This window comes from Taudactylus pleione, unplaced genomic scaffold (assembly GCF_031769625.1).
Source record: "Taudactylus pleione unplaced genomic scaffold, aTauple2 ptg000513l, whole genome shotgun sequence".
In the NCBI taxonomy this organism is placed as follows: domain Eukaryota; kingdom Metazoa; phylum Chordata; class Amphibia; order Anura; family Myobatrachidae; genus Taudactylus; species Taudactylus pleione.
In genome coordinates, this window is record NW_028284915.1 from 1,812,636 (window position 1) to 1,825,202 (window position 12,567).

A 12,567-nucleotide genomic window follows, 5' to 3' on the forward strand; every position below is an offset into this window, starting at 1 on the left:
TCACATGACCCTTTCTCAAGACTGACTTTTAATATTTATGGCTACCACTGAGCTTATGTATCCTGAATTAGAGTTACACAGATAAAAATTAATATGTATACTTGTGTTTCTATGGGTATCCAGATTAAAGATCGACGTGTCTAGATAGACACTTAATAGGTCGACACCAGATGGTCAACAGGCAATAGTTTGACTGGGACAAAAGGTCCAATGGTTAAGGTTAGGTTTAGGCACTTGAGGAAGGATTAGGGTTAGACACCAGGGGGTGGGTTAGGGTTAGGTACTAGCCAGAGGGTTATGGGTAGGGTGAAGATTAGTCTTAAGTTACAAAACAATATGTTTCAACCATTTTTTTGTGTCCACCATATGCATGTCGATCATTTGTCCCTTTCAACCTTTTGTACATGTCAACCATTTGCAATGTCGACCATATTTGTGTTCACCATTTGTACCTGTCGTTTGGGAGCTCAATATTTTATTTTATTTAATGATAACCGAAATGCCTTCTGTACAAGAGGACTGTCTTGTGTTTCTTTTTAATATTTTCTTCACAGTGGGGGTACCACTGTCGTTCTACAAGTGCCCCAGAGCATGCTTGCTGGCACCTGTAGTTCCACTCTGAAGAATAACATTATTACTTTATTTAACACATTACCCCTTACCCAATGCCACCAAAGGTGTAGGGAAAGCTGGTTGATGCTCAGGACTGGACTCCATTTCATATTTGGGTCCCTAATTTCTGAGGACTGCCAGCCCTGAGCTGACCAGTTTGAAGCTGGTTTATGGCAAGGTGACCCCACGCTATGTGTCTCCCTGCTGTAGTGTAAACCCTCTTGCTGGTTCAGCCTGGTGCTGGTTAATGGAAAATAGCAGGAACCCCCACACCGATTTTTCCCATGATTTTCCATGGCCAGACTAGGATAAAATGTAAATTTCTGGTTATGGATTTAGAGGACCCCACACCGTTTTTTTTTTTACTATTTAGGTTCTTTAAGTCACAGTGATCTGTGCATACATCTTTTGTGTTTAATTTAGATTCTTAGGTTCTATTTGCACTCGATCTTGAACAGAAAGTTCAAAATTTAATGCATTTTCACCTGCCAAAACCAACTAACATCGATTTCGATTTTGAAATGAAAATCGAATGTTAGTAAATAAGAGATTTTGGCACTGCATTACACAGTCAATTCTAAATAGTGTTCAGTCAATTTAAATTGACATAAAAGTCAACAACAAAATAGACCCCCTGAGGCACTTACACATTAACAACACTCACCCTTCTCTCCAAGAGCAAGTTGATACAAATACCTTGTTTTCCATTAGCCCATAGGACTCTATTTTCTACCCATACATCAAATTCAATCTCCAACAAACTTAAAATTCCAGTTTAAATTCCATTTATTTCTCTTACAGGTAAACCTATTTTTTTTTCCTGCAAGATTGTAAGGTACTATGTGCAGCATACAAAGGAAAATATTACACCAAATATTTGTGTGATATTTAGTGGCCCTAGCTGCAATTTATTAATCTTATAAAATTATAAAACTTGTGTCTTATGTCTTACCTATGGCCAAAAGCAGCTGCTGAAAGCATCCATCAAAACATTCTTCAATGGCTGGTGCTATGTCTTGTCCAGAGATATTTTGAAATTCTTGGAAAACTTAAAAAATAAACATTGTTTTAATAGGTTACACTAACACATGTAAAAGGTCTAAAAGCATCTGCATGGAAGGACAGTCATTGGCTGTGACCGAAGGCTGGCACTTGTAGTGCCACAAATGCTTGCATTCTATTTTGCGGTAATACCATGATACCTACTCATCTTTAGGCTGGTCATTTTCCTGAGTGATTGGCTTTAAATAGAGTGACATAAGTTCAACTCTGTTGTGTCCTGAAATTAATGCAGTGATGCACTTCCAGTTAGTTGAGTCACTTCTGATTTTCTGAAACTGTTCTATATATAGGTATATACAGTATCAAAGAAGTCTCTAGTATTTTTAAGAAAACAGTATATTCATTTGGGGCAAATAAAGGAACGTTTGAGTGAGGATGCAGAATATATATCACTAAGGGGTATATTTAATATGAGCTGCTGATTACAGTAGGTATATTCTCCTGGCACCTCCTCAGGCTGTGAGCAGAATCTGCCTTCTGTAGTTAATGCAAGGAAGCCGCTGAAACAGGATCAGGCAACTTCTGTGCTTAAATAAATCTGCCCCTAAGATCTGACTTTTTTGTTCAAGCCGTTATTTGTATTGTCCCCTATATACAGTTCCAACATTGTAACCAGCAACATTGCAAGGCTCATTTCTTACCCCTGAAAGGGGCATAGGAAAACTTTGAACATCATGGGATGTTCAGCAGCACATTGGCCTCTTAATTATCTCTTTTGATGAAGTCAATTGGCGAGAAATGTGTTATGGTGTGTACATACATAGCGATTTAAAAGAACAATTTGAACAATAACGATATTGATATCGTTACCATTATCATTCAAATCACTCATTTAAATGGTCCCTACCAACTTACCATCGACCAGTGATGTGCGGCCACGTATGGACGAAAGCGATATCGTCCATCGGTCGTGCATGCCAGTCAACTTGCTCGATATCGAGCATTTTACTATAGGGACCCGCAATCGTTGATTGCGGGTCGCTATAGTCGTTGGTAAGTAGGTGGTGTGCTAGATGATCGATATCGATCATCCAGCACACCAGGGAGGTTACATAAAGATCAGCCAGCGATATTGTATCGCTGGCTGATCGCTATGTGTGTATGTGCCATAAGAGTTACTGGAGACCTTTCCATAATACACTTTGCTGTGTTGGTGATCCACTGTTGAAATTCAAGGATGCAGTATGTGAGATAAGCTTTATAAGTGAATTATCTTTTTGCCATAATTAAAGCTACACTTTTTTTAGGTCAATTCAATTGTGGGCAATGCTGGCGAGTAAGTGAACACTTATGCTGCACTTAGGTTGGGCATTATTGAAATGATTTGGTGTGCCATTACAACGACACATTGCAAGCATTGAATTAACTCCATAATTTGAAAAATGTTACATTATGTATTTGTTTTTGTGATTATATTTTCTCACTGAGGTTGAAATCAACAAAGATCATAGATGTTTATATTACACTGGGTACTGGGTCACCTATTACTCCCTTATCTATTAAAACACCTGAGCAGTGATGGTTCTGATATCATATGTATTACACTAGGGGGCACTTTGCTAATCTTTTATTACTCAGTATATGTATACCTGTTTCTCCTTACTGTACTTATACTGCCCCTTCCCTCTCCAACCCATTTCTCCAGCAGCAAATGTTAGATTTAAGCAAATCTGCATATATGCAACTACATGTATGTATGTAACTCTAAGATAGGGGGCGATTCAATTCAACGCAAATTGAATAGCGCCAGGAGCGAGCTCCCGGGGTTATCCAGTTCAGTGCACTGTGTGGTCGGAGAATGCCGGTTATCGCGCCTTAACAAGGGTGTTAAGGTGCGTTAACAGACATTCTCTGACCAAAGTGCCGGGTGCGCGGCTGTTAGCGCCGCGCTAAGCAGGACAGTGTAGAAGACCATATGCAAAGTATTGGGGGTAGTTAAATGGTCAAATGGTTGGTTTTTGGAACTTTTAGAAATTATGGAAAAATAATAACTACCAAATGTATTTCAGAAAATATAAATGTTGAGAGTATTGTAGCGTATATTAAATTGTCTCTATAGTGATTTTTAAGTGTGTATATACAAGTATGTAAAAAGCTATGAAAAACACTTCTCCCATCCACAATTTTAAAAGCTAATTTCTCATCAATACAATACCTCAATATCCTACATCATTTCAAACTTTTGTAAAATTATTATAAAAGCCTCTAAATATATTGTTCAGTGGGAGGAGTGTCCCAATGGTACTGTACTGTGTACTGTCATTTTTACATAAACATAAGGATTTCCCCAACTTTTTATCTAGTCTGATGCTGCAAACTACAATTTGCAATAACTCCCATTTAAGCTGCATTAACTTAACAGGGATTTATAATTGAATAGCAAAAACCGTGGCCATGAGTTTTTAACCTGCATTAAGCAATTGGCCAACTAGTGGCTAATTGAATCTCCCACCTAATCTGCCAGTCATCACAATGGTCATATATGTAACCACACTAGCTACAAATCTAATCACTTGGCAAGTGTTGTGTATGGATTCCCAACGGTTAGGATGCCGACTTTTAGAATACCGTCAGCAGCATCCCAACAGTCACAATCCCGACAGATTTCATCCTGCTGCCTAAACCTAACCCTCCCTTCTTGCAGCCTATCCCTAACCCTCCCTTCCTGCAGCGTAACCCTAACCCACCCCTTCCACAGCCTAACCCTAACTCTCTCATCCTGCAGCCTAACCCCAACCTTCCTATTCTGCAACATAACCCTAACATTCCCATCCTGCAGCCTAACCCTAACCCACAGCCTAACTCTAACCCTCCATTCCTGCAGCCTAACCCAACCCTCCCACAGCCTAACTTTAACTCTCCCAACCTGCAGCCTAACCTCAACCCTCCCATCCTGCAGTCTAACTGTAAAACTCCCATCCTGCAGCCTAACCCTAATCCACGCCTCCCACAGCCTAACCCTAACCCTCCCTTCCTGAAGCCTAACCCTAACCCACCCCTCCTACAGTCTAACCCTAACCCTCCCATCCTGCAGCCTAACCCCAACCCTCCTGTCGTGCAGCCTAACACTAACCCTCCCCTCCTGCAGCCTAACCCTCCCCCTTGTGCCTAACCCTCCTCCTAGTGTCTAACCCTCCCTTCCTGCAGCCTAACCCTAACCCACCCATCCTGCAGTCTAACCCCAACCCTCCCTTCCTGCAGCCTAAGCCCAACCTTCCCATCCTGCAGCCTAACCCTCCCGTCCTGCAGCCTAACCCTAACCCTCCCCCCAGTGTCTAACCCTTACCCTCCTCCTAGTGAATAAAACCTCTCACTAGTCCTAATACCTCCGCAATCTGTCAGTATTCTGACAGTCTGGATGCTGCTGTCAGTATTGTGACCGTGTACATCCTGGATGTCGGGATGCTGACTACATCCTCTTGGCAACCAGGGTGACTAAATAGACTTATATATGAGCAGCATAAGTTTTTCATTGAACCTTGGAAATCAGTGAGTATGTGCTTAACAAAAACTAAATGATGTGTACTTCTTTTATTAGACTATGGACAAAATATTATGGAACGCTAGTAAGTGAGGCATTAGATATCAAATGAGAATGAGGACTATAAAAAAGAGACTTTACAGTACATTTAATGTGAGATTCTTGTTAGATATATGTTTTCAAGAAGGAATTATATTCTCACATGCCTCTAAAGTGAAATGATCTTTCTGGGAAATTGATCCCCTTTTCTTAGCATCTGAGATTCAACCTGAACATGGACCAGACTTTAATGTACCTAATATAAAAACTATATTACCAACAAAAACCTTAGACCTGTTTTGAATTTGAAGTCTGAATAGTATTGCTATAACATCAGTCTGATGCCACAAATACTTACTGTATGTTTCCAAATGTCTCCGATTTCCAGGGAGAATGCCAAGTTTAAAATACTGTACTTGGAAAGTTTGCATTTAGTGTTGTGCACGATTTATCTATTAGTTAAAACAACTGCTGTTTTAATGTATTATGATTTAAATAAAGTACATACAGATTTGTCAGATGAGCCATTTAATATTATACACATGAATATGCTCTCTGAAAATCCATTTTGAAGTTACTGTAGTATAGATGTAGAGATACTGCATGTGTTTTTCATACAGTTTATATTTGATAGTGAATGACTGATCTGTCAGCCACATGAAAAACATGAGCTGCATCAGGGGTGGTTTAAAAAAATGAGGGGGCCGGTGTGCATACTCGGGGCCTGATTCAGCTTAGATTGCAGTTGCTAATAGCACGCAATAGGCAATGTTGCGATCGCAATGACTACGCTGACCCATCACAGAGTGATTGACAGGAAGTGCCGTTTCTGGGTGGTGATAGGGGGGTGGTAAGCAAAACGCAGGCATACCAGTGTGTTTGATCGGCTTTGCAGGGGTATGCATAAGTGATCCACTGCTATGCCATACGCAGCCTGAGGACACATAGCATATGCCGAAGTTAGCAATTTCTGAGTGTGGTCTGACCTTGTGCAAGTGTGTGTGAGGCTGCGATGGTACTCGATTGTACCGATGTTTTGCAGTCTTGCTAAACATTATGGATGTGTCTAAGGTAAAGTAGCCGTCCTTATGTAGTGCAGCGGTGGCATAGAGATCCCAATGAATTAGCATACTATCGCAGTTGAACTGCATGCGTAATCGCTATTGCATTCGTAGTTGCGATCGGTAGTGAATCAGGTCCTCTGTGCGGATCCCCTCCTCTATGTAGTGCAGTAGACTCTGCACCGGAGGTCCCGGAGGCTTCTAAGGTCCCGGAGACATCTCTGCTGCTTATGTGCATATCTCTGGTAAAATGGCCGCCACATCATTTTCTAGTGATTTGTGTACTGCTGCCTCTGTGGGACTCCAGAGAGGAAATTATTAAACATGGGTGCAGGCTGTAGTTATGCCAGTAAGCTGCTTAGTATGAGTTAGTGGCACTATGTTGGCTTTTTAGAGGAGAGTTTCCAAATGCTTGATTTTAGAGCAGGCTTGCCGACATTCTTGCAGCCCCCACCGGGAGGGGCAGCCAGGTCGGACAAGCAGGGGGCCGTGGTGTGGTAGAGGGGTGTGTGGCCGGGAATACTACCCGGCATTGGGGGCGAAGCGGGGGCGTGGACATGGAATCTCGTAATTATGGCCCCGCACATGCTACACAATGCTGAGATTTTCGGCATTGTGAAGCAGGGGGCAGGGCCACGATGACGCGATTCAGCATGAATCGAGTTGCTCCCACCCCCCGCTGAAGGGGTTTTATTTTAATCATGGGGGGGCGGGGCTGGATGGGTCCGCGGCTGCCGAGTGGCTTGCCTGCCTTTCCGGGGGGCCTTGTGTGGCACTCGATTTTTTCGGGAGGCTCCAGGCTGAATTGGGTGAGTAGGCAAGTATGTTTTAGAGTGAATGTGTCCAGCCCATGAAAAGGGCACAATTAGCATTTAACAAGCTATAGCCTGCCTCATATAAAGCACAGTGTACAGTATGTAATTAGAGATGTTCACTTCGGTTGTCCAGATATCTGAAAATATCTGAATATTGTGAATCCAAACAGATCATCATCTGAGTCATGTTTCTGTTCTCCTGAGCAGGGCTGAAACTAGTCTAGGGTAGTGCAGCCAGTGCCATGGCACAGGGCACCGCAGGGCAAGGTGCGCTGTTCAGGCCTGTCAATTTTTACTGTTTATTATCATTCTCACTTGTAGCTTCCTCTTATTTTATCCCCAACATCTCCTGGCCTCCGCTATCTCTTCCCCGGCCCTTCCCCATGAGGCCATGGCCCTTTTTTGGGTGTGTTATCTCCAGTGGCGTAACTAGGGCAGGGCGAGTGGGGCACGTGCTCGGGCACCTTTGGACCGGCGGGTGGGGGGGGTGTGGGGGACGACGACGGGGGGGGGGCGCCGCCGGCCAAGGTACCAGCCCTCCCTAGTTAGCCAGTGCAGTGCCGACCGCAGTGCCGGTCCTGTGCTGCACAGCTGATCCCCTTCCCTCCCCCTGAGCGCTTGGCCAATAGCGCCAGGAGGAGGGTGGCAGACGGGCGGGCTCAGGCTGTGCTAACACAGATCGCCGCCAGCTCTGGCAGCAATGTGTGTGTAAATCAGCAGCCAATGAGAGTCAGACGACTCTCATTGGCTGCTGCTGCTACTGCACACACATCACCGCCAAGCGGCAGCGATGTGTGTGTGAATCAGCAGCCAATGAGAGTCAGACAGACACTCATTGGCTGCTGCTGCTGCAGCGCCCACTGCAAGAGCCGGCTCCTGCAGTGGGTAATGGGAGAGACGTCATGACGTCTCTCCCATAATGCAGACCACGCCAGCCCGGGAGGACTGACGTGCAGATGGCGGCGGCGGGAGCGTGGATTCAGGTAAGAATTTTTATTTTATTTATTGTTTAATTTCTGTGTATATTTATCGGGAGGGGAGGAGGGGGGGACTATTACTAAGGAGGGGACTACTACTGGGGGCACTGCTTCGGGGGGGGACCACCACTACTAGGGACTACTACTAGGGTTGATACTACTGGGGGCACTGCATTGGGGGGGACCACTACTGGGGACTACTACTGGGGGGGATACTACTTGGGGCATTGCATTGGGGGGGGACCACTACTGGGACTACTACAGGGGGCACTGCATCAAGGAGAACTCCAACTGGGGCCGGCCACTATATAAAGGGCACTGTATAGGGGGGACTACTACTGGGGCACTGCATTGGGAGGCACCACTACTGGAGGGGACTACTACTGGGGGGGGACTACTACTGGGGGCACTGCATCAAGGGGGACTCCTAGTGGGGAACTATATAAGGGAATTACTACTGGGGGCACTGCACAAGGGGGACCACTACAGGGGGCACTGAAAAGGGAGATCCACTACAGGAGGCACTGCATAGGGGGGATAACTACTGGGGGCCTGAATAAGGGGCACTACTGGGGGCCTGCATAAGGGGGATCACTTCTCGGGGGCTGCATATGGGGGATCACTACTGGGGCACTTTATAAGGGGAACTAATGGCAGGCTGCATAAGGGGGACTACTACAGGGGGAACTGTGTAAGGGGCACTGCAAATGGGGGATCACTACTGGGGGCCTGTATAAGGGGAACTAATCGGGGGCTGCATAAAGGGGACCACTGCTGGGGGTACTGTATAAGGGGCACTACTGGGGGCCTGCATAAGAGGGACCACTACTGGGGGCATTGTATACTGGGGGTACTATATAAGGGGTACTACTGGGGGCCTGCATAAGGGGGACCACTACTAGGGGCACTGCATAGGGGGACTGTATAAGGGGCACTGCATTAAGGTGAAGAAAGAAATGTTCCCAGTGCCAAGAAAGGGGCGTGTCATGTTGTCATGCCCCATTATTAGTGACCATGCCCCTTGTGACCATAGCGTGAGGGGGGGGGTCCATTTTCAAATTTGCCCTGGGTTCCAAATACCCTAGTTACGCCACTGGTTATCTCCCTATTTGCAAAATGGGGGGGGCTGCAAAAACTTTCTGGCACAGGGCACCAAAAAGTCTAGTTACGGCTCTGCTCCTGAGTTGATCCAGACAGAGTTGCGGTTCCGGTCTTCCCGCAGTTCAGAATTTGGATTTTAAATCTGAATTTCGGGTTTTGGATTGCAAAAATTACATGATTTTAGCTGTTTTTGAAAATGTTTTATCAATGTAAAAAAAAAAAAAAACAGATCCAAAACCAAAACACTTGAAAGTGGTTTTGCAAAACCAAAACTAAAAGACGAAGAGAATCCAGATCCACAAATCTCTATATGTAATACTTAGACACATACAGGGCTAGTGATCACAGTAAGCTGTTAGACAGTAGGGTCATGCTGAATGTTTTATTTTCCCATGAGTGGGCACTTTTCCACAATCCAAGTCACTTGCTCTGTGGATCACTGGAGCAATTCCAGGAGTCAAGGGGAGCAGTAGATGAATCTAGCACTGTCCCTGGACATGTATGTACACACTGGTCTCCTTATACACTGAATAGGCCAATAGTATAGGCTGAAGGAGAGAATATAAAAAACAAACATTTCCGTATCAAAAATATTTAGCTCATAAATAATATAAGTGGTCAGGAAAGGTTAAACTTCCCATAATAAATATACATTCTGTACATAGTATAACTAGGAGCATACAGTACATTCTCCCTCCTCAATTTGTGGTTCCTGCCTCTTTTTGTTGGTGTCTGTTCTATTCTGTATTTTACACAACATGTTCTGGCCGCAGCTTTATTATAATTGTATAACATGCTACTGCTATTGAGGTAATTATTCTAGCCGCCTGTCAGGCTGGGTGGATGGGGGTTTCTGGCCCTGATTCAGAGCCGGACTCTCTGACAGAGCGCTCGCTCTGAATCAGGGCGTCTTTTTTTTTAATGGAGCGGCCTCCTGGCCGTTCGCATTGCTGTGGGTTGCCACCCACAGCTAATGCGAGCGGCCAGGATGATGGTCGCGATGGTCAAGACCATCGCGACAATCGGGCTTGCGACGAGACCCTTGTGGTAGGGTCTCGTGGCCGCAAGCCCCAGAGAGCTTTCGGCTCAAACAGAGCAAGCTCTCCCACTGACATCACTTGTGATGTCAGTGGGGCCGGCCCCAGATGGTAGGCATTCTCATGGGAACGCCTCAGTCTGGGCAGCCACCTCCCTCGGCCCACCCACCAAAGGGGGCGTGCTGTCACTCAACATCGACAGCACGCCCCCTTTGGTGCGAGACCCGGAGCGACTGCTTGCTCGTCGCTATCCGGGTCTCGCACATGCGCAAGACGGAGCCAGCTCCGTCGTGTGCATGCGCTCTGGGCCACCATCGACCCGGTTGCGAGAATTCAGCGCTTGCGACCGGGTCTGAATCAGGCCCACTGTCCCCATGTTTACCCATGTGTTTTATCTAGAATCACAATACAGGATTTTTACCCATCCATAATTGCTGGTAGCTTTTGTTACATAAAATCATCTGCATCATGTTTTTGTGCTCTCCTGTTCTTCTTTGACATGCGTCCCAGAGAACCTAGAACATAACCGGACATACCACTTAGTTTGTGCAATTTCTTCAGATAGTTACCAATAGTTACATTATACAAAATAGATTCTCTTATGGGCTATTTCACACACGCCGGTTTTCATCTGCCGGCAAAAAAACTGTCCAAACCCGGACTTTTTTTTCAGGCAATCAGCGCCTTTCACATGCAATGGCTTTGAGCGTTTTTTAATGTTGTGTTTTTTTTTTTATTACTGTATAAGATATGTGCAGCAGCTGCTGTACAAGCTGAGAAGAGCCGGCGTGAGTGAAAAGAAACATTGTAACATATACTTCACTGACTTGCAGGGACGGCACGGACACGGCACAGCACCCGCCCTTATCAGTGGATATTCCTGGCTGTAGCATTCCGACCGTGCTGTGTCCGTGCCGTTGGAAAGGACCCATCCATTTCCATACTTAATTCAATTTTACACAAGGCAAAAAAATACTCTGTTTTTTGCTGACCGGTGAAAACCATGTGTGTGAAATAGCCCTATCAGTAAGAGGCTCCTCCCCTAGAAACAACCTACATTCACTGCATTTAGCAGGATCCCGGCACATACATACAATACAGTACAAGCTCTGATGTTCAGTGCTGCTTGGTTCTCTCTGTATGTAGTAAGGGGTATCTGATGGGATTTGAGAGAAAAGGGGCCATGGGCAGCACCCTGCTAAATGGATTAAATTGCAAGTTTCTCAGGGAGGAAGCTCCAACAATGTTCCACTATTGGGAAAATAGAGGATTATTTAAAGTTATAATTCCATTTATAATTTGCATGATTGACCTATGAATTATACAGCAAGCTGGAATCAGTAAATTAAGTGAGCAGCGTTATGTACCATTGCATCCTGAGCTGCTATACCAGGATCTGGAAATCCTTCCTCTCTTACTCCCTGCAATAAACAAATAACATGAATGTAAAAGTGATCATGATATATTTAGACAGAGAGATATTAACAAAAATATTTAATAAATAGCATCTTCGATGCATAAACACTGATAACAATGTGTATGTTAAATAAGTAAAGGAATATTTTGCCATGTGTCATAGAAATGGAAATATAACACACTATTAAATGATGTTTAGATTTTAATAATGCAGACTAAGGACCTCATTCAGAGCCGCTCGCTATTTGCGGTCGTTCGTTTTCAAAAAAGGGGTGGCTATTCAAATGAACCGTTCGCACTTTGCGGTCTGTTCACGACTCTAAGTCTGAACGAGCGAGCCAAACTTGCGGTCGAAATTTTGAAAAATACGCCCCCTTGCCGCCCGCACCATACGTCATGTCCGCTATTTATTAGATTAATCGAGTACATCGTACAGCGTATGAACTGCTCGCTATTCTTGTGGTTGGTTTTTCCAACCGCTATTTTGCGAGCAGTTCTGGCTTTAAAAAAACCAAGTGACGTGGTCAATGACGCTGCTGTATTAATTATGCACTCCCTTAAAACGCCCGTTTTGACCTTTAAGCACGCCTGCGTTCTGATCTCCATTCCCAGTTTTCAAGCACCTTCCCCTGTTACCACCCACATATGCCTCCTCCTGTCACTCAAAGTAGCAGGCATTCGCTATTTAGCGAGCAAACGATTTTTGGCCGCACTGACTGGTTCGCGCATGCGTATTACAAACCGTACGCATGCGCAGTTGTGCGAACATCGCTCAGTGCGAACGAGTGGCCGGCTTACGAGCGGCTCTGAATCAGGCCCTAAGGCTACACAGCCTCAATATTAAGGGCCACAGGCAGACAAGACTTTGGGGTAAATTTACTTTGGGGTAAATGAAACTCGGGAGACTTTTTCCTGCTGAAACTCATAAATTTACCAAGAATCGTGATTTGCTGAATCAAGTTTTTC

The 12,567-nt window shown here is 44.8% G+C and overlaps 1 protein-coding gene across 1 annotated transcript in view; it reads right to left on the reverse strand.

Moving 5' to 3' along the window:
- Positions 1 to 12,567, reverse strand: part of ANXA10 (annexin A10) — an 80,443-nt gene that overhangs the window by 31,631 nt on the left and 36,245 nt on the right. Inside the window, exons 8-10 of the mRNA XM_088450284.1 lie at positions 11,553 to 11,606; positions 10,607 to 10,700; positions 1,565 to 1,660 (exon numbers count right to left, since the gene is read on the reverse strand). Of these exons, the coding sequence (XP_088306410.1) occupies positions 1,565 to 1,660; positions 10,607 to 10,700; positions 11,553 to 11,606 (244 nt within the window). The remainder of the gene's footprint in view (positions 1 to 1,564; positions 1,661 to 10,606; positions 10,701 to 11,552; positions 11,607 to 12,567) is intronic.